The 21,369-nt window shown below is 56.2% G+C and overlaps 1 protein-coding gene, 1 long non-coding RNA gene and 1 pseudogene across 4 annotated transcripts; 2 read left to right on the plus strand and 1 right to left on the minus strand.

Moving 5' to 3' along the window:
- Positions 1 to 15: 15 nt before the first annotated feature.
- On the minus strand, positions 16 to 19,392 carry HSPA12B (heat shock protein family A (Hsp70) member 12B). Of its 3 annotated transcripts, none has more exons than XM_077872368.1 (14): positions 19,279 to 19,392; positions 13,769 to 13,828; positions 11,997 to 12,094; positions 11,776 to 11,826; positions 10,847 to 10,971; positions 7,605 to 7,707; positions 7,191 to 7,295; positions 6,774 to 6,890; positions 4,760 to 4,934; positions 3,723 to 3,809; positions 3,192 to 3,296; positions 2,817 to 3,075; positions 2,216 to 2,319; positions 16 to 1,574 (listed from the first exon to the last, which is right to left on the minus strand). In XM_077872368.1, the coding sequence occupies exons 2-14, from the start codon at positions 13,809 to 13,811 to the stop codon at positions 937 to 939; spliced, it is 2,010 nt and encodes a 669-aa protein (XP_077728494.1). In that variant the 5' UTR covers positions 13,812 to 13,828; positions 19,279 to 19,392; the 3' UTR covers positions 16 to 936. The 3 variants fall into 3 exon arrangements, with proteins under 3 accessions (XP_077728494.1, XP_077728492.1, XP_077728493.1); XM_077872366.1 differs by having other exon boundaries at positions 7,605 to 7,791; XM_077872367.1 differs by lacking the exon at positions 11,776 to 11,826 and having other exon boundaries at positions 7,605 to 7,791.
- LOC144298030 (uncharacterized) lies at positions 5,293 to 17,374 on the plus strand. The gene is made up of 2 exons (XR_013365020.1): positions 5,293 to 5,552; positions 16,618 to 17,374. It is a non-coding gene; the product is annotated as an uncharacterized LOC144298030 (long non-coding RNA).
- On the plus strand, positions 8,203 to 9,369 carry LOC144298889 (small ribosomal subunit protein eS30-like; annotated as a pseudogene).
- Positions 19,393 to 21,369: the final 1,977 nt, after the last annotated feature.

Below are 21,369 nucleotides of genomic sequence, written 5' to 3' on the forward strand. Positions count from 1 at the left end.
AGGCTATACCCCACCTGAAGCATAAATGCTTTATTGTCGCCTTAGGGTTCTCAGGCAGGTGGGCAGCTGCACGTCATGGGTGGGGAGGTAATGTCCCAATGGCACACTGAGTTGACGGCAGAGCCAGGATCAGCCCTTAGTTCTCCAGTCTCCCTACAGTCCTCCAACCTCCTACTGTCGGTGGCTGGGAGAGGGTGCAAGAGGGTCATTCATAGGCTGCCCTTGGGGCCTTCTCAGATGAGTCATTTGCCCTGATTGAAGGCCCCCCAGCCGGCTTCCCCCACATCTTCTCATAAGTGCCTTCATCCCGTATCCTTCTCATTATCCTGTTAATTGAGGCACTTTAAAGATTAGCAGTCATACTTGGATGGCCAGTACCACACCCGGGAAGGTCCCATACCCCTGTGCCGCTTGTGCCAGCCTCCAGCCATTTATCTACACCGTAGCGTTTCTCTGTCCAGCGCCCTGTGCTGGCTAAGTCCATGAGTCCATGTGCTGGGCCCTTCAGGCCCAAACTCTGCACATCCCCCGTCCTCCTGCAGCCGCCCTGGCCGGCCTCTCCCAGCTATCTCCACCTCCCACCCCTCCACCCACCCAGTTCAAACCGTGGTTTGGTCTTCTGGTGCATGCTGCCTTCGAGGTCACGTGCCCCCTGTGAGCACACCGTCCTACAAACCTTTTCCCAGTCCTTGACCTCAGCCCTTGGCAGAGCTTTTCAGCCTTCCAGTCAGCGGACCCGGGCCCAATTCCAAAGCTAGAGTCTGTCCCCACCCATCCTGCGACCTCATCTTCCCGGGCAAAAGGGAGGGGGAAGAGGCGCTGACTTCAGAACCAGCAGCTTTGTCCACGCGAGCCGGCGCCCCAGACCCGGGACCGCAAGAGGGCGGGGCCCAGCACAGGGTGGGGCTTGGCACCGCGCCCCGCGCGCGCGCGCCCTCAGTGGGAAAGGAAGTCGATGGCGGCGCGCACGGAGCGATTGGTGCTGACGTCGACGGCGGTGACCTTAATCTCGGTGTCGCCGAACTGCATGGCGGCGCGGATCTCGCGGCGGCCGGGGACCGCGCCTTCGGAGGGCTCCAGCTCGAGGCTGAGCGCGCCGCACTTGCGCACGCCCGGGTCGGTGATGAAGCGCGCGTCCTCGGCGGCGCAGCAGTACAGGTTGATGAGCACGCGCCGCTGGCCCGGCCGCGCTGGGCAGTAGCTGCGTCTCACCTCCTCGCCCAGGGCCACCGACTGCTCGGCGGCCACGAAGCGCTCGAAGACGTCGGTGCACCAGCGGCGGCCGTCGCGGACCAGCAGTTTCTCGGGCGGGTGGCGCCCGGCCACGAAGCGGTTGAGCACGCCCACGCCGTAGGTGAGCGGCGAGCGGCGCACGCGCACCACGCCCGGCGCCTGCCCGAACAGCACGGCGCCCTTGAGGATGGTGAGACCCACGTCGTGCGGGACCACCACGCGCAGGCCGCGGGCGCCCAGCGCCGTCTGCACCGCGTGCTGCAGCACGGCCGACTCGGCAAAGCCGCCCACCAGGAACAGCAGCTTCACGCCCTGCACCTCGGGCCGCGCCAGCAGCGCCTCTGCGGGGGGGGGGGGGGGGGGGGGAAGGGGGAGGTGAGAGCTTGGAACAGGAGGTGAGAGAGCACCAGCCGCTAGGCCGCCGCCCTGCGGCCACAGGCCCCTCCCCTCCGCCCTCCTGTACACAGCTGGCAACTAGAAACTAGCTATTTCACTCTAAAACAGTAGCCGGGTTCTGATGAAGAAAAAGCGAGAGTTTTCATTTAGTGCTTCTGGCAGTCTTCGCGGGCTCTGCTTCCCCAGCATGCTACCCCCTTTCCTCTCCCACCACAATGTGGAGGGCTAGATAAGGATACGCATTTACACGTACTAAGTGTCTACTGCCGACTGTGTGCGCATCTCTAGATGTTTCAGCTCATTGAAATCCCTGGGATCACAGTTTTGGGAACCCAATACTATCGCCCGATTTTATAAGTAAGGAAACCAAGGCACCGGAGGTTCTGTCACTTGGAGAGACTACGCATATCATCCCTCCTAGTTCTTAATACCCACCACACTGTGTCCTCCAGGTGTTCCAGATGATTCTGGGTCTCATTGCAGTGTATGGATGTGTGGATGTGTCCAGGCACTAATAAGGAAGAATCATTTCTGCACCTGAGTGTGAATGCGGGGGTTAGTGGAGGACCCAAGCTCAGGCACTCACCTATGTGCTGGATGATCCCACTGACGGTGGGCTGAAAGAGCTCGTTCATGGCCTCGCAAGACATCCTGAGCATCCCCTGTGAGGACCACTTCACGAAGTTCACGCTGTTGATGAAGGGGGGCACAGGCTCATGGGTCAGGGTCCAGGGTTCTTCCAGGGTTCCTGGAAGGCCAGTGTGGCTGGGTACTGACTGCAAATTGTGTGTTCTTCCAACCCCACTCCCTCAGGGGCTTTAGCAGCCCGCCTGCGTTCCAGGCATGAAGTCCCAGGAGAGGAGCCTCTCTTTGCTTCTGGGCGGAGGAACAAAGGCACACTGCCTGGTATAGGGTGTGTGTTTGTGTGTGGCTGTCGAGGTGGGTGTGGTGCAAGGAGAAAGTTACTGGCCCTTCCTCCAGGCTCAAGATTTGTGCCCCAGTTGGCACCCGGGTTCTAGCGGATTCTAGCTGGGATGCTCATGCCCTCCGCCTGCTGTCGGCTGGCAAGAAATGTGCACGGGGCAGATGGGGCGGATTCCCACTGTCCTGTGGGACCCACATCCTCCCTTGCAGGGGCTTTCCCCAGCCGCAAACCCTGGTTTGAGTCCGTGGTCCCCGGGCCCCACCTGCTGCGGCGCAGGGCTGTCTCCACGTTGTGCCCTCGCTGCTTGCGGTAGAAGTCGATGAAGGAGAAAGGCAGGGAGATGTTGAGCGCCCCTGCACGGTGCGGGCCTGCCGTGCGTTTGCGGGCCTCGAAGGCGATGGTCAGATCCACCCAGGCTGCCGGCCGTTGCCTTTTGAAGGTGGTGATGAAATCCTCGCCGAAGATGCGGCCCAGCAGCTGCTCAAAGGCCAGGTCCACGCCCACCGCGCCATAGGGGCCGCCTGGGGTCGGGCAGGGGGGAAAGGGGACGTCGGCGCAGACTCCGCCGCCAGAGGGCGGTGGCAGGGCCCGCGAGCCCTGGGTACCCAGCGTGCTGCCTGGCTGGCTACTTACTCACCGGATGCCTTGTAGAGTTCCTTGAGGGTGCCATGTGGCTGCTCCAGCTGGTGCACCGTCAGGTCCACCGTGCCTCCTCCGCAGTCTGCCACCACGTAGCGGTCTCCTGTGGCGGCGAGCGTGAGCACACACTCCTGATCTGCTTTGCACCCTCCGCTCTGCTCCCCTTCCAGATTCACCCAGCCCCCAGCCCTGCCCCACACCAGAGACCCTTGCCTGCGGGGAGGATGGGAGTAGGAGTGGCTGTAAGGGGCTTCAGGTAGTTGAAACTTAGGCCACCGGGAAGGGGCGCAAGGGTTTTGGGGAAAATGTTTCCAGGACTCTATCAGCAGAGAATCCCCCGGAGAAGTGAGAGTTAGGGGCGAGGCTGAGTGACATGGAGGTGCAGGTGACCATGGGAAGACTACCAGGTTAGGTGCAGCTGATGGAGGAGTAGGGGCAGGGTTTCTAGGGTCTGGAACCCACTTCAAGAAGGTTCCCTTGCCCCTACGGTTCCCTTCAGGGCCCAAGAAACATCCCTCTGTCCCCCCACCTGCTTGCATCTCTGCCCACAGCTCTCCAACACCAGACTCCACCAGGAATGTACGGCTGTGGCGGGACTTGCGCAGCTGCTCGCGGGCTGGGGTTGGGGGGGAGGCAGGGAGGGACAGCAGGACAGTGGGGTTAGAGGGAGGTGCCTCAGCTACCAATCTTGACCCCCATCCTCCCACCAGTACCCTCCATGAGTATCTGGACCAGCCAGTTCTCCTGAAACTCCTGCTCTACTACTTCTAACTAGGAGAAGGCAATGTTGAACCTCAGAGGGTCCAGAAAAACCTGATGGGGTAACCAACAGCTGAGGGGAAGTTTTTCTGGCTACAGTACATTCCCTTAATGCTGGCAGGCTTGAGGCATGGCAAAATCAGAGTTGGGACAGTTTGGAGGACCTGTGCTTAGCTGGGGGAGGTGGGGAGAGGTTGGTCCTGGGTGATTCAGGGGAGCCTAGCGTTAGGGACCTCTCCTACTTACAGGAGATGGTATCTGGGAGAGTGACTAAGATTGACCATAGCTGTCTCAGGGCCCAGTCCAGGGACACTGGAGCTGGAGCTTGGTAGCAGGAGCTCAAGGCTATTGTGGGGGAAGGGGAATGACAGCTGATGTGCCAGGATGGGAGAGGCGGCTGATTCAGTGGCTATTTAAGACAAAACCCTTAGAGACCACCTTTGGCTCAGAATGGGAGCTGACTTCCTCATTGTCAGTACCTGAGCACCTCCCCTCAGGACAGTTTGTTTCCCCCTACCCTCAGATTCAGGATGGGGGCTGAGTCCTACCCTCCTCAGACAATGATCCTCCAGGGCAACATGAAATCTCTGTCCTCAGATTGGGCTTCCCCAGGTCAGGGCTGTGCCTCCTCCCTTAGACTGAATTGCACCAGAGATGTTTCTGCCCTCTCAGATTGGGCTGGAGACGGGGGAGGAGGGGTTATCTCCTCTTTATGTTGGACATGGCCAAGCCTCTGGCCTCAGTGACCCTCCAACCCTCCAAGGGCAAATGTAATACCATTGGGTAGTGCCCCTGGGGGAAGCTCACCCTGCCGGAAGCTGGAATCGATGGAGCGACGCTCACCCAGGCGTCCACTGCCTGGAGCCCGGCTGCTTAGGTCCAAGAGCTGGTGTAGACGCAGCTTGCGGCAGTAGACAGAGGCAGCCTCTGGCTCCAGGGCGATGAGTAGTTGCTCTGCATCCTCCCTGGACACCAGGCCAGCCTGGGGAGAGGTGGTGGGCAGGGCCAGGGAGCTCTATGGGTCAAGTGTCACACCTAAGATGGCACCTCTGGGCAGGCAACCAGGGCCTGTGGGGCTCCCAACACCTCTCCATCACACCCCACCCATGGTGGGCCTCTCGCCGCCACCCCCCAGTGCTGCACACATGTGGAACTGCCTCCCAGCCACCCTGTGAGTAGGCTGGGGAGTGGCACCGCCACTGCCAGGAATGCCATGGGGTTACCCAGGAGGAAGAGACCCTAGACAGAGTGGGAAACCTAGAGCACCTGGGCTCTGTCCCTCCAAGCTGCCTAAGGTGGCCCAGGCTGCAGCAAGGTCCCCTTCACATGTGCAGGGCTGGCCAGCTGAGCACAAACTGAAGTGTTAGCCCAGACTCTAGCACAGTGTGTATGGGGGTGTAATGGCCAGACCACCAATTAGAGGAGATGGTATGTGTGGGGGGTCCCCTTTGGCTCCCTGAACCCTTGTCCTTCATGTCCTTCACCAGGCTGGTTGGCAGAGAATACCCATAGGCCTCCTCACTCCCAGAAGAACTTGCTTCCCCAGAGAATCAGATACAGGCACCAAGAGACAACAGTAAAATTCCAGGTGCCAGGACAGGTCAGTTGGGGGGAGAAAAACACTCGGGATCTTCTGCTTCCTGTATCAGGACAGGGGATCCCTGTGGGAAGTACTCTACGGTTTTGTGGGATTCCCTGGATTCTGACTGGGTGGGGGTTGGGGATGGGTGGGTATCTAGACTTCCTGTCCAGGGTCAGCCCTTCCTGAACTGGCAGCCATGGAACAGTGTGGGAGGAACCAGGGTGGATAAACCGGCAGGGTGGGGGGCAGTGCTTATCCTGGCTGGGCACAGCCTTGCTTTCATCCTGGTCTCTGCAGTAGGGATGCCCACTACCTCAGGGTGAGCTCCTATAAGTGCAGGCACACACAGATCTGACACCTGGAGCATACCTGGCCCATGGTGGGTGGGGGTTGGGAGCTCTGATATCTTCCAGGGGGTGCACTGGCAGGCCTTTTGGAGGTCCTAGGATGTCCCCCAAGGACCAAACAATGAGCCTTGCTCTGGGAGGTTGTGCTTCCTTACTTCCTCACTCCATCTCACTGGAGGTAGGGGGACTTGACTTGTCCACCCTTCCCCCCATTCTCCAGACCTTTGGGCATCTCTTATGGTAGGAAGCCTAGCTTTGGTCCAAATCACTTTCCTTCATCGTCTCATAATCCTGTGTCCCTTGCTCAAGAAATGACAGTGGTTGAGGCATGGTGGTGGAGTCCCTGACAATACTGGTGCTGGCTGAGGTGGAGGAAACCATCTCACTTGGAGAAGTTTCCCACACACCCCCCAGCAACCAAGACAGACTGATGGATATACAGAAAGCCAGGTGCCTTGCCTCACTGTGGTCAACTGCTGGGTACAGTTCTCCCTCTAGCACTCTCCATGGGACCTGGCTGAGGCTAGACTCCAGTTGAGACCACATTCCTGCTCGGGTCTTTATCCTGTCCATTTCCCTCATTCCTCTTTCTCCTGAGAGCCCTTCTTCAATATACCACGTGCACAAGAGTCCCTGTCTTGGGCTCTGCTTCTAGGGAACCTGACTTAAGACACCGGCTAAGCTGGCTTGGCTGTGCCTCTTGTCCCCCTGCTCTCTGTTCCTGCAGACTCACACCCTCTCCTGGGGGCAACAACCATCCAGTGTGCTCAGGAGGAGAAGGCCAGAGGTCTTTACACAATGACTGGTCCCAAGGGTGGTGGGTAAAGGAGGGCCTGGGGTCTCCCTGGAGCCCTCCCCAGTGACACCCCCTGCTTTGCTTGCCCGTCCTCACCAGGTAGGCAGCCTCACGCATGAACTGCTTGGCAGGCTGTTTCCAGATGGCAGGCACTGTCAGCACCCAGCGCACAGTGTCCTTCTCTGGCAGCGATGGACACTGCTCCCTCAGCTCCTGGAGCAGGAGGGGGCAGTGAGGGATAAGCTGGTTTGTGTTGGGGTGTGGGGTGTCTTCAGCCTTTAGGGCTGTATGGGAGCTGGAGGAACTACTCAGGCCTCAGCACGACTTCCCAGCTGAGTAGGAGCAATTCCTAACACCCCCTTCCCCAACACCTGTGTGTCCCCCGCAGGCTTCATCAGATGGGAAGGCAGGGGCCAGAGAAGATAATTTCTGACCCCTGACGGATAGGGTGAGAGGAGAGGATGGACCCCGGGGGTTCCTGCCTCGGTGGGCAGGGGTGGGGCCACAGCGCACCTGAAGGGCATGCTCCTTGAAGAAGCGCAGGGCATGGGCGAACACCTCCAGAGCTGGCATTTTCTTTCCATTTACAGCCTCTAGCTGGGTCTTCAAGGTGAGATCCTGGCAGGGATATTGGCAATTCTGCCGAAGGTCATAGCTCTGCCCACATTTCCTGACGACTTCTCTCTAAAAATCCCCCCACTTCCTGGTACTTCCCTTCTGAAGTGTCCTTGCTAATTCTTTAGTAGCTCTGGCCCCAGCCCCTCTCGTTAGCCCCGCCCCTCATCCAATCCTGGCCCCACCTCTAGCCCCGCCCTCTCAGCCTCTCCCCCACCTCTTACCTCTGCTCCCCCTACAGGAGCCCCTTCCTTTCCCCTCCTGGCCCCGCTTCCCTGGCTGGATTGGTCCCCGAACCGGTGCGTGCCTTACAGTGGCACTGTGGATCTTCATCTTGAACTTCTCGAAGTAGAGCCAGTCTCGCGCCTCCTCAGGGTCCAGATCGTGGTAGTAATCGCGGGCTGTGTAGCCAAAACTGTGAAAGGCGCCCTCCGGGGTCAAAAGCAGGCAGGTGGGGGTCTTCTGGTGGGCCACTCCTGGGTCCCCGCCCTCCCATTTCCTGTGGAGGCACAGGGCTGTCAGTGCGGTCCAGTGAAACCTTCCCTTCCTGGGGTTGGGAACCAGCTCTGTGATCAGCTGTATGACCTTGGGCAGGCCACCTAGCCTTCCTGAGCTTCAGTCTGCCTGCATGTAATATGGAAATAATAATACCCACCTCTTAGGGTTCTTGTGAAGATGGTGCTTGGCATCCACTTAAATCTCCATAAATGCTGCTCATGGGATCCTCCCTATCCCTGGGCCACAGGACCCATCAACATTCTCAGCTCCTGCTTCCACCCATGAGGTGCACCATTGGACTTCACTTTGCTGTACTCTTAAGCAGCAGCAGGCCATTATCCACCTGTCTGGGTCTGGCCTCCTGACGTATCCTTAGAGGACACTAGCAAAAGATTTCTCCCAGCCAGATGGTATGCCCCCTTCTAGGCTGTCTTCTACTGCCAAGGTCCTTCAAGGCATTGGTGATCATTCCTATCTGACCCACCTTTACAGCTATCCCCAAGTTGACTGTACCTCCAGCAGGGCTTCAAAACCTGAATCAGATTCCAAACCTCCCCATCTGCAGGTGCCATCTGGATCTCCAGAACTCCCTGTCTAGTTCATTGGCTTGAAACTTCTTTTTCCCCTCCCTCTGCCTTTCTCTGATGCCTGGACCCCTCTAAGCCAAGCTTGTCCCTGCAGCCTTTAGGGGAAGGAACTGGGAATATAGGCAGAAGGAACAGCATGTGCAAAAGTTTAGAGGTATGAAAGAGCAATGGGAACTAGCTACTGTCCCTTCTGCCTAGATTTGTGGTAGCAGCAGTGGTGACCGCCATTCAGCTTCTGGTTCAGAGCTTTTCATTCACGCCCAGGAGCTACATACCCTTGAGGTGACTGGCTAGGGGCCAATAGCTCAGATCAAGGCTCACATAGACTGGGAAGTAGCCATCCACATGCTTGAAGGTAAAGTCCATGGTTCCCTGGGCCATGCTGGGAAAGTAAGAGGGCAGACCCAAAGTGGCCAAATAGAAGAAAAAGAAGATAGGCCAGGCCAAACAGTGGATGCAGAACTGGTGCTTTCTTCTTCTTTTTTATTTTTTTAAAGATTTTATTCATTTATTCATGAAAGACACACAGAGAGAGGCAGAGACACAGGCAGAGGGAGAATCAGGCTCCATACGGGGAGTTCGATGTGGGACTCAATCCTGGAACCCCGGGATCACACCCTGAGCCAAAGGCAGGTGCTCAACCACCGAACCACCCAGGCGTCCCAGAACTGGTGCTTTCTTAATGCTGTGTCCACATTTGGCAAGAAGAAGGGCCCTAGTGCCAACTCTTAAGTCCTTTGTAATCCTGTCTTTCTCTAATAAAGCCATTTAGCCCAGTCAAAGAGAGAGAAAAAGGGCGAGAAAGAGAGAGAAAAGGAGGAGGAGATGGGGGAGGAAAGGTCACTGGTCTCCATGTGGCCACAGACTGGAGGGAGAGAAAAATGGAGAAGAAAAACCAGAGAGGAGGATATTGCTACCATCCAGGTGAGAGAGGGGAGAGCTAAACTTAGGAGTGGTGACCATGGAGAGAAGGGTCTGGGTATTCCAGAGATATTAGGGAGATGGAAATGACAGGGCTTGGTGGCTGGTAGGGTTGGGGGAGGGCTTGGGAGGAAGCCAAGAAGTTTTCCAGTTACTTCCCGTGACTGTCTCCTTCATCAGACAGTGTCCTTTCTTGGTCCTCAGCCCCAGCATGGAGTCCAGCATGGTCTCAGCTGTGTGTGTTGACAAGCGTGCCGGCTTGAATGCCCTGCAGCTCCTAGAGGGCTTTAAGTGCCCAGAGCCTTTGTGGCTTGATATGGATGTGGATAGAACAAAGAAAGGGGAAGGACAGTTCATGCAGGTCAAGTCCCTTGTATCTTTGGGGAAGTGACTCTAATGTTTGTCTCTTCATCCACCCTGCCATCTCATCCTCCCAGGCCCTGGGGAAGCCCCGTTGCTCCCCCATCCCAGTCTGGGATGGAGCTTTGGGGTCTTCTAGAAGGGTCTTCCACCTACTGGCTGCAGCTTCACTAAGACGCACTCAAAGAGGGGATCCCTGGGTGGCTCAGTGGTTTAGCGCCTGCCTTTGGCTCAGGGCATGATCCTGGAGTCCCGGGATCGAGTCCCACATCGGGCTCCCTGCACAGAGCCTGCTTCTCCCTCTGCTTCTCCCTCTGCCTGTGTCTCTGCCTCCCTTTCTCTCTCTCTGTGTCTCTCTCATGAATAATAAATAAAATCTTTTTTTTTTTTTTTTTTTTTAAGACACACTCAAAGAAAAGATCAGGGTCTTGAGGCCTAGAGGGGAGTGTCAAACAAAGGCATTGTTCAAACAAAACTTATCAGAATGGGTTTTTTGCACATTTCTTTCATGACAACTGTGGCCTGTCAACTCAGTCAAGCCTCTGATCCTTCACATCCCCGACCTTAACTGGGCCTGGTGCTCAATCTAGGAATCTGCCTGTTGACCACACACAAAGTGCAGCACAGGCTTTCAAGGAAGATATTCATTGCAGCACTTTTTGTAATAGTGAAAAATGAGAGGGGAAGAAACCTCCTAAAACTATCAGTAGAAAAATCATGACACATATGTACTTGTGGGATACTATGCAGCTTTTAAAAGAAATTGTGGCTTTAACAGGAGCTGATATGAAGAACAGCTCTGTCAAACAAAATGCACATCTAGATCCCAGGGGAGCCAGGCAGCTACCTTGTTTTTGTTGTTTGTTTGGTTCCTTTTTCTTTTTCCTTTTTTAAGAAAAAATAAAGCAGGTGAATTAAAAAAAAAGAAAAGAAAAGAAAAGAAATTGCGGCTTTATGTGTTGACATGAAACATCTACAAAAGAATATTGCAAGTTTAAAAGTAAGGCAAATCTTATGATATCCCACTTTTATTTAAAAAACACATATATGTGCATCTCTGTGTGTGTGCTAAGGATGGAGGGAGCTCTGGGGAGATTCCATGTGTCCTCAGTGACAGTCTTTCTGAGACCAGGCCCATCCCAGGGAGTGAAGACCCCCGCTCCCATCTCCCAGCCCAGCTACCCTCACCTCATCATGTGGATGGCTTCAGGATCACTGGCAAAGCTGAAGGCATAGCCACTGGAGGTGGTGCCAAAGTCGATGGCCACCACCACGGAGAAAGGAGCATGCTGGGGGGCTCGGGCCTCGGGCTTCTGTGAGGGCAAGACCCAGAGTTAAGCAGCAGCCTGAGGGCCTGACTGACTGCATACCCAAGCCCCTCCTCTCCTCTGGCTATGGTCCAGACTGGCCCTGGCTTCTGTTACCTGTCCGGGCTCCCCTCGCCTCCCACCCTCCCACGCTCCAGGCTGAGCCCTGGAGCTGCCAACTGCTCAGAATCTCAAAGGCCTCTCAGGTCGCCCTCTGCAGCTTTTGGCTTAAGCATTGGTTTTCCTCTTTCAGTTCTCTGCCCACCTTCTGCCTGGCCATTCCTGAGCCCCACCCCCATCTCACAGCTCCTTGGGACAGCTTTAGTAACACAAGAATCTGTGTATATTTGACCCTCCAGATCTTTGTGGCCACAGTGAGACAACCAGACTGTGTCGGTTTTGTGGCAGAGAAGAAAGGCCTGTGCACATGCACACAGTGGCTCCTTCCTTCTCCCAGGCCAGGCCTGGGCTCTCTGAGAACAAGGGGGGGTGGTCCTCAGGCTGGATCACTAGGGTGACACCACCTTGGGTGGGGTGACCCAGGGAGTTTGCAGGGGCGGATTATATCCTGTATACTTCAAGTTAATAGTTTCCAAGCTAATTTTTAGCAATGTGTCTTCTCTTCCCCAGATAGAACTTGTATTCGGGGAGGGCTATGGGTGACAGGACGTTGAGAAACTCTGAAAGGCCCAGTGCTCTAAGGCCCTAAAGTAACTACATGCTCAGATGTCCCCCTGCCATAGGTGGGGTCTGGTCCATGGATGTCATCCCAGAGCGGGGCTGTTTGGGTGTTAGTTCTGTGGGGCTCACCTTAGTAGACTTGTTACCTCTATAGTCCAAGGTCACCTGAGGCTGACTCTTCTGGGAGAGACATGACTGGAGTGTGCTGGGGCAAGAGGCATGGCACCACTCCCAGCCCAGCCCAGGCCCCACCAGGACTCTGCTAGACACCAGGCTTTGCTCTCTGGAGCACGACCCATCTCCATAGCATCCAGGCCACCCACCACCAAGATCCTTGCTCCCAGGCTTACTGGAGACTGCGAGGGTGTGAGTGGAGCGATGCCACAGCTTTCCTGGGTCCTTGGGGAGCCCGGCGGGCTGGGCACAGGGGACCGCTCAGGGCTAGAGCCTGCAAAGAGAGGGCAAGTCACTCTGGCACAATCAGGATAGGGGCTGATGGCCTGGCACTAGGAGGTTCTCCATCAGTCCTCACTGGGCTGAGACAAGAGGCACCTTGCTGGGGAAGTGGGTCTAGTGGGGGAGGGAAAAGACAGAAGAAGGGGCAGATGGAGGGCCTGTTTAGTCAATTTGAGGTGATCTACCCCTGAAGGGTGGCTCAGGCCTCACCCGGTGACTCCTTGTCTCCCCCAGCATCCCTCAGACACAGCAAGGGGAGGGGAAAGATGGAGAAGCATTATGGGGGATGGAGGAGACTGAGTCCAGAGCCAGAAGGGCAGAAGAGATGGGGTGAGTGGGCTCCTGGGGCAGAGGTGAGGGTGGAGGGCAGAGAAACCAGGGAAGATGGGGATGCACAGAGGGAACTGAGCAGGAGGTGGGGCTGCTCCCCTCCCCAGTAGCATTTGGCCACATGGTTCTAATCAGGAGCTGAAGGAGCCACCCTCCCACCCTCCCTTCACTAAGGGCCAAGGACGGTCCCAGCCAGCTGCCTGGTGAGGACCAAGAAGGGGAATGGAACTCCCCCAGCCCAGCCCTGAGCTGGGGGTGCCCACAACACTAGGACGTTGGCTTCTGAGCCTCCCTTCACAACATGCAGAAACCTGGAGCTGGCATTTGGGGGCAGGAGGCAGAGCAGCTCCGGAAGGCAGCCCCAAGTCTGGCTTGTCAGGCAGCTCAAGGGCCTGCCTGGCCAGACATCCCCTGGGTGGGGGCTGGTGGCTCATCACCACCACACTGGGGGTACTGCGGCTGCCCCGAGATTTAGGTGTGGGGATAGGGAGGCTGGCCCAGGAGGCTCATGGGGTCTGGTGTGCAGACTCATTGGCATGTCAAACATGTCTGGCTGGCTTTAGGCTGAGCCAGGGCCAGGGCCTGTGTTCCTTCAGCAGCTGTCCTGCCCTGAGAGGTCCTAGCTCTCCCTGGCCTTGGGGCACCCCGGGGAACATATGTGAGGCATGGGGTGGGGGGATGCTAGGAAGTGCCTAGGTAGGGTCAGAGTCTGTCCCAAGGTGCTGGAAGGGCAGGGGATGGCGGCCACTCTCCCAGGGCTCCTTTCTCTAGGCGGTCAGTACAGGCCCAGGCCCTGCCACCAGCTCCAGCTTGAGGCGCCAAGTTGCTGTAGCTCAAGCGGAGCGGGGGACGGGAGGCAGGAAGGAAGGCCCAGCCCGCCAGGTCTTTGTTAATGGACTTCCTGAGGAGTGTCCCTCCTGCCTCCTGGCTTCCCACCCCTGCAGAGAGCCCAGGGCCCGCCCCCAGGCCAGGCCACAGGCAGAAGTGGGTGCACACATGCAGAATTCTGTGCATGCAGACCCACCTGCCAATATATATGCACTGTCACAAAGGTCCTGCACACAGAGACTTGCCCGCAGGCAGAGAGACAGACAGACAAACACAAATACACTACTACCAGGTCCCATGTTCACAGAACTTGCTCAAGACATGTGCACACATACACATGGTCCTGTGAGTGTTGGGTGCACACACTCAGACATACACTCACACACACAGTCCTGTGTCTGCTCGCTCAGAGTGGGAGAGACACCCACATGCAGACTGGGGGTGGGTCTCAGTGCCAGGGCGGGTGGGGTGGTGGGTCAGGGCCAAGGTTGGTGAGGCAGAGTCTTACCGATGTAGAGCCCCTGCAGGCCCACGTCCGGGACAGCTAGCATCTCTGCAGGCCCTGTGACTGTGAGCAGGAACAGACAAACAGAACAGCATTTATTTGTTCTTTTGTTTCCTCCTTGAACGCTTATTTATTTTATTTGTTTACTTCTGGCTGGAGTCCTCTGAAATGAATCCCAAGCATCATGTTGCTTCACCTATAAAATCTTCAATACATCTCTCCAGTAGATAAAGGCTTTAAAGACAACACTGCAACACCAGTGTCATGTGTAACAATATTAACAGCAATCCCTCAGGCTCATCTAATGTTTAGTTCCACAGTCCCTGCTTGTCTCAAAAATATCTTTTTAACAGTGGCTTTATTGGAATCAAGATGCTCCTAAATGTTTTCAAGCGCTCACTCTGTGCCAGGTGCTAGCAGGCATCAGCGACCCAGAGAGACACTGTTCCTGCCCTGGAGGCCCACAGCCTGGTGGGGAAACTGATTAGAGTCAGATAATCACCCAAGTGAATTTGAGATTACAAAGGATGCTGTCAAGGTCACAGCTGGATACAAACCAGGCAGAAAGGCTGGACTGGTCTGATCCTGTAGGCAGGCCCCCAAGACCCTATCTTATTTTATTTTTTAAATTTTTGAATATTTTATTTGAGAGAGAGAGAAAAAGAGAGACAGAGAGAGGGCATAAGCAGGGGGGACGGGCAAAGGGAGAGGGAGAAGCAGACTCCCCACTGAGCAGGGAGCCTCATGAACTTGATCCCAAAACCCTGAGATCATGACCCAAGCCGAAGGCAGACGACTGAGCCATCCAGGCACCCTTCGGGGACCCTATTTTAGATTTGGTTTTATATGAAGGCCAACAGCAAACCTTGAAAAGTTTGAAGTAGCAGAGCAGAGGTGGAGGCATGACTAAATTGGCATTTTCAAAAGTCCCTCTGGCTGTATGGAGAGTGCAGATTGCAGCAGGCAGCACGGAAGCAGAAGCCCTCTCAGGGCTCCAGGTGATGGATGATAGTGGTGGCTGTATGTCTTGAGACAGAAGCAGAGTTCTCGAGTTAGAGGTTAGAACCAACAGGGCCGATGACAGAAGATGGCCAGATTGGATATGGGGAATTAGGAAGAAGAAGATGTCAAAGGTGACATTGTCCAGTTTGAGCTAGGAGGTGGCCGGTGAGGTGGAGAACACTGGAGAAGGTCAGGCTGGCAGGGGCAAGGGGTAGACTTCTGGGTACAGTTTTGAAACTGCCAAGAGAACAGACAAGGAGCCAGATGACATGAGATGCAGAGGTCAGAGAGAAAGCGGAGGTGGAGATGTGCCTTTGGGAGTCATGGTCAAGGGAGGCCTGGCAGGGAGTAGCGGGGGAAGAGAAGGGAGAATCAGCACAGAAAGGCTGTCTGGAGGAAGGCAGGCTGCCTGAGGAGACTGGACGCCTGCTATGGTTCCAGGGAAGATCTCAGATCTAAGACAAGCACTCGAAGCTAGATGCCTTTAGAAGTTATTAGATGAGCCTCGAAACACTTGTTTTCATTGGCCCAGAGCCAGCATTTCGGTGAATGATGGAGATGGGGTAAAAGTCAAGCGAGCCTCGGCAAGAAGTGAGCAGAGGGTAGGAGAATGCAGTGAGCATCTGCAAGAAGGTTGGCTGAGATCAGGGGCTGGTGTGAGGGCAGTAGCTGCAGGAACACAGAGCTTGAGGAGGGGAGATATGTTTTCATTTTCCTTCCTAAGATGGGAGGAACCTGAGTTTGTGCCTGTGAAGTTCTAGGGGCCAGGCTGGAGGCAGCAGCATTTGGACCCCTGGGAGCTGTTAGGCCCTGCCCAAGAACTGCTGAGTCGGAACTTGCATTTTAACAAGATCCTACATGGTTCTATGTGCATTCAAGTTTGAGAGATGCCATGCAACGTACCTCTGGGCCAATCTTCAGATCACCCATGCTACTGTCCTCAGCTATAGGCCGGGCAGCCCCACTATACACAGGGGAGGCTGCTCAGAGCCCACTCCCTCTAGCCAGTGGCCCCATCAGGAGGTGTTGCTAACAGAACACAGGCAGACACACAGAGCTGAGCACTGTCACACGCAAACGCACACACCCTTGCTCACACAGTTTACACAGCCCAGCCCCAGGAAGGACGGACACTTCGACATGTCCAGAATACTCCCCCATGTCCAGCACCATAGAAATTTCCAGACACTTGGAGCACCTGGGTGGCTTAGCGGTTGAGTATCTGCATTTGGCTCAGGTCATGATCCTGGGGTCCTGGGATTGAGTCTCACATAGGTCTCCCCGTGGAAAGCCTGTTTCCCCCTCTGCCTATGTCTCTGCCTCTCTCTGTATGTCTCTCGTAAATAAATAAATTAAATATTAAAAAAAAATTCCAGACACTTGCAATCCTGCTGTCAGCAGAGGCGCACAATTTGATGCCCAGGAATGAGAATCACGAGAAAGATAGGGGCTGCTTGTGGGTACTCTGAGCAGCAGGGTGGTGCTAAGAAACGGGAAAGCCAATAGTAGGCATGGGTATGGCTCTTGAGAGCCAGAACAGGGGCTCAGTTTAGGGGGAGGGAGTGGTGTGCTGGAGGTGGTCCTCCCCAGCCCCAAGAGCTGATTCTGCGTCTCCTCCCAACTCTGTATTCATTGACAGCACATGGGTGACTTGAAATCAGCCACAATGGAAGCATTTACACCACAGAAACTGGCAAACCCTCTACATCAGGTTTTTCTCCCTCTGAGAGAGTTGATGGTAAAACATTTACCAGCACACCACTGGAATGAGGACACAAGGGAGAGGCTGACAGCCCTGTTGGTAGTTTGTTTCAATTCTTCAGCAAACACTGAGCATTTCTTTGTTTCAGGCTCTGTGGTAGGAGGTTGAAGGAATGAATGAATTTTCTGGACCAATGCTATTGTATTTGGAGGCGAATCAATCTAGAACCACCAGGAGAAAACGACTCAGGAGTTATCACTCTAAGCTGGATTCCATGTCCAAACTGTGTGCCTACAGTCCTCCCAGCTGTCTGAAGCTGCTCCAGTTATCTCCCATCTCTGAGTATGTGGACACAGAGTGCCCCTCCCCTGAGGTCTCAGGGCCAGCAAAGGCCTATGATGGCACCTGGCCAGAGTGATTGTGTCATTTCTGTGCTTCATTGTCTTTCCTGTAAAATGGGTCACACAGGGGACTTGTGAAGACCAACAAGTCCAGGTAAGGAAAGTGGTTGATTAAGGGAGGACTTGTACAGGTGTGAGCAGTTTTCTTTTCCTTCATGGTGTAGATTTTGAATTTCCTCGTTAGAAGTTTTTGGTCTTTTTTTTTTTTAAGATTTTATTTATTTATTCATGAGAGACACAGAGAGAGAGAGAGAGGAAGAGACATAGGCAGAGGCAGGAGAAGCAGGCTCCCTGCAAGGAGCTTGATGCGGGACTTGATCCCAGGAGTCCGGGATCATGCCCCAAGCCAAAGGGGCATGATCACACCCCGAGCCAAAGTGGCTCAACCACTGAGCCACCCAGGTGTCCCAGAAGTTTCTGGTCTTATTAAGACTTTTATTCTAATCATTCTGAGTTCTGGAGGGAGGGAGGGAGGGAGAACTTAAATCAATCTGTGTTAAAGAAGGAGGATCCTGATGATTCCTTGAGAGATGGAAGTAGAAGGGAGTGGCAGCCTCATATGTCTTTGGGATATCCCCCATCGTGCATACATACCCAGAAACACTTAAAAAGAATGTTAATCATGAAGCTCGAGACAACACTGGCTCCCCAAAGCTATGACTGGGCAGTATCCATAGCTGGACATGGGGTAAAGTAGACCCCCACCCCAGGGGCCCACTAATTCAGACTGGTGATGCTTATGGGTTTGAGCATAACTGGGTGTGGTAGTCTGATTTATGCAGAAAGGAACTTCATTTCCTGGCTACAAGCACAGGCTAAACTCTGGCCCCAGCCAGACCCCAACCCTACCCACAGCCAGACCCTTAACCCTCCCATGGACTGACCCCTAGTCCTTGGCTTCATATTGATCTCCAATCTTCAGCTTCACGCTGACCTCTGGCCCTGACTTCTACCCAATAGGTATGATCTACCCGTCACTGGGGACCAGGATGGGGTGTGGGTGAGTCCATGGACTCAAAACAGGAGACTCCCATTCCAGAGTGCTTCCCAGACTCACAAAAGCCTAGGACTTCTGGGCTGATGGAGAACATTTTCCCAGAATCTCTTCCTGGGAAAGGGGACGTTAAGGCTGAGTACTTACACCCCCAAAGAACACTGAGGGTGTGTAGTGTTGCTGGATTTCAGGACTCCACACATACCTGTCCTCTGCCCATGTAGACAAAGAGCCCACCCAGATCTTTACAGTTCCCCTCCCTCCCCTGCCCGCTTCCTTTCACTGGACCCTGCCTCTCCCATCCACTGTTCTCTGCTCAATGTCCTGCTGGCTCTTTAACGGAATAGGCCTCTGTCAGCAGGCAGAGAGGCCACAGGCATTTCTCCCAAGCCACAGATTGGACCAACCAGGGCCAAGGGACAGATTAGAAATGGCACCCAAAGGGCTGCTCCAGTCTGTTTCTGGAGAGGAACCCTCAAGACCACTAGGAGCTGTGGGGTAGGGGGGCTGCCTCTCCTGTGGTGGGGCAGCGGGAGGCATAAATGGCCTCCCACAGCCCCTCCCTGTCCTCAACTTTTCTTTCCATACATCCTGCCCCACCCCTGTTGGGTCCTCATCATTGCAGCAGCCAGTTCACAAACAACCTCTGTCCCACTGAGCCCAGGATCCGAAGCCCCTCCCATCCTCTGCCCACCAGTCCCCCCATCACCTCCCTTACCCTCTGGGGCTCCAGAGCCCCTTCTGCTCGCACAGGGAGGCCATATTTTAGAGCTCCCTCCTTCGCAGTCTCTCTACCCCCCCCCCCCACGCTTGCTTTAACAGAGCCGCTCCACCGCCTCTGCAGGGAGTGGAGACCCCACCCTACCTGGGCCCCTGAACTGGCCTCACAGAAAGAAACCAGAGGTCCCTGGTCAGGAGGCCTGCCCACGTCTGGAACTGTAGCATCCTGGCCACTCCGCCACTCTCGAGCTTCCCAGACCATAGGCCCTAGGAACCCTTTCCCCCACCAGGTGACCCCCAAACACACACACAGCCGGGTCTCAAGCCCCAGGTCTCCGTGTCTGGTCGAGGCACTGTGTCCTCCACAAACTGGCTTATTGGAGCAGACCTCGGCCCCACTCCAGCCCCGCAGCCCCACCCCTACCTCCGCCCTGGGGTGTCCTCAGCCCCCCCCCCGCCCTCCGCAGAGCCGGTGTGGGGTCCCGAAGCCCAGGTGGGAGCCCACGGTCACCGCTCCGAAGCCCCACTGGAGAGGACGGCTGGCAGGATCCGTCCCCAGCCCGGCCCCACAGGGCTAGGAAGCCTTTTTGGAGGCGGGGGTGGGGGGGGGGTCTCAGCGGACAGCCCGGGACCCACCGGACGGCGCACCTCGCCGCCTTTCTCCTCTCGGGGAGCTCCGGCGCCCAGAACTCACCTCCGCGCTCCCGACAGCTCGACCTCCGTCCCGCCGCCTGGATCCCGGGCCCGCAGCCCGTGGCCGTGCCCCGCCGCGGCGGCCGCAGCCCTCGACGTGCGCCGGCCGGTGCCTCCAGCTCGCCGCGCGCCCCGCCGCCCCCGCCCCCTCCCCCAGGCCGGATGGCCGCGCGCTCCCGGCCCAGATGTGCGAGGCCGGGGCGGGGCCTGCCTGCGCGGGCCTCTCCGAGGGGCCCAGCCCGGCCCGCGCCGCCGCCCCTCCCCGCGCCCCCCCTCCGCCCGCCCGCAGCTCCCGGGTGGGTGTGGGGGGCGGTGAGGAGGGGAGGCGGAGGGAGGGAAGAGGAATTCCAGACCCCTGGTTGGCCTCCTGCGGCCGGCGGCGGCGGAGGGGCTCTGTCTCCCCGCCCAAAGGGCCCACCTCGGGGCTCAGCTTAGCCGCTGGTGAGGGAGGGCCCGGCCCAGACCCCTCCTGTCCCCCCGGTCCCGACTCCTCTTACTTACAGTCCCCAATCCATCCCACCTTCCACGTGCCACCCAGCCCTAGCCTAGGCTCCAGGGTCAGACTGAAGGTGAGGTCAGCCCGTTGGGGCCCGGCTGGGCCTGGCTCTCTCCTTGATGAAGCTTGGTCTGCACAGTGGGCCCCCACGAGGACCCCGGCTGGGCGCAGGTGGGACAGGGGCCAAGGGCTGCTTCTCAGCCACGTCTCCCAGCAGTGGGGGGCTGGCCTCCCCCTCCCAGACGAGGGCCCCACAGTTCTTTGGGCATCACAGTTGCCCCACTACCCCAGACCTTTGTAGGGGCCATTTTTTCCCTCCCTAAAAACTGTACCTCCTCCCCTACTGCGCATCTAAAAGTTCCTCAGCTTAAGCATTGCCCCTCCTAGGCATGTTGCCCTTACCATCAGGTCACTGACCTGGAGCGCCCCTGTAGCCAGGTCCGAGGTAGGGGATGTGCTGTGCCACTCAGTTTGGGATGGCAGTACCTAGGCCAGTAAGCCAGCAGGGTATCCAATCGGCAGCCTCCCCTGACTGCTCCGGTGAGTGCATGTCTGTGTGAATGAGTGCATCTCTGTGTGCCAGTGGCTGTATGTGTGTATCTGTGTTCATGTGTTAGTGTGTTCTTGGGACATCTGTGTGACTGCGTCTTTGTGTCTATGTATATTACATAATTGTGTCACTGTATCTTGTGTCTTTGTGCATGTGTTTGTATTTATGTGTGTGACAGGTGTGTGATGGGGGGCTGTTAGGTCTTCATGTCATGCCAGAAGCTGAGCAAAGCTGAGGAGGGTGGGAGTGGCTGCAGGTGAGGGTATGGGGAACGAACGGGCCAAGGGTCTGGCCCCTCCAATATAGCCCAGTCTCTTGTTTTCTTTTGCCCTTCAACTTTGGCTTCTTTCCATCCCCACCCTGAGCTCTACATATTGGATCATCTCTGAGGGCCAGGGCAGCAGGCTCTGAGCAGGAGTGAAGACTCATGGGAGGGGGTCTCCAGACCTCAGCAGCATCTACTTGGCAGCCTTCACCCCCCATCCCACGATTTCAGGCCTTCTCAGTATGATTTGGGAATTACAGACCCCACCCTTGGGCAGCTTCCAGTCTGACACAGAGAGGACAGCATATAATCCCAGCGAATCCTCAAATTCAGGAATGTTCGATTCAGTTGCCAGCAGGTTTGGCCTCATGAAGGCGTGCACAAGGATCCTGCAGAGCCCCTGCCTTTACCATCCTCTGTGTGCCTGGATGCCCTCCTCTCCCCTCCCAGTGCCATTGTGGGAACCTCCCGCCCCCCACTGACTTTACCGGCTTTCTGCTTGGCTTTCTGCTTCTCCCTGGGTGGGGAAGCTGGTGGAAGGATCCACATCTGAGAGTATCCTCCCAGGAGCAGTGTCTCTCCAGGCCAGGCTTCCCACCTCTGGCCTTGGCTCACTCCTTCTTCTGAGGATGCCCTGCCTTTCCAACTATCTCTATTGTGCAACTGAAGGTAACTTTCCAAAGTACAAATCTGGCCCTGTGTCTCTTCATTACCTACAGGAGAAGATCCAAGTGATCCAAGAAGTAGCCTGCCCTTGGTTGACCTCCCAAGCTTCCCTTCC

The sequence above is a fragment of the Canis aureus genome, chromosome 26 (genome assembly GCF_053574225.1).
Source record: "Canis aureus isolate CA01 chromosome 26, VMU_Caureus_v.1.0, whole genome shotgun sequence".
Classification (NCBI taxonomy): domain Eukaryota; kingdom Metazoa; phylum Chordata; class Mammalia; order Carnivora; family Canidae; genus Canis; species Canis aureus.

Bases quoted from the DNA above. Each gene is read 5' to 3' on its own strand.
- HSPA12B (XM_077872366.1), bottom strand. From the start codon at position 13,811: ATGCTAGCTGTCCCGGACGTGGGCCTGCAGGGGCTCTACATCG. The intron at 7,792-10,846 runs GTGAGGGTAGCT...GTGCCTCCACAG, and splicing joins GAAGCCATCCACATGATGAG to GAAATGGGAGGGCGGGGACC. The intron at 3,076-3,191 runs GTGAGTAAGTAG...GCCCGACCCCAG, and splicing joins GGAACTCTACAAGGCATCCG to GCGGCCCCTATGGCGCGGTG.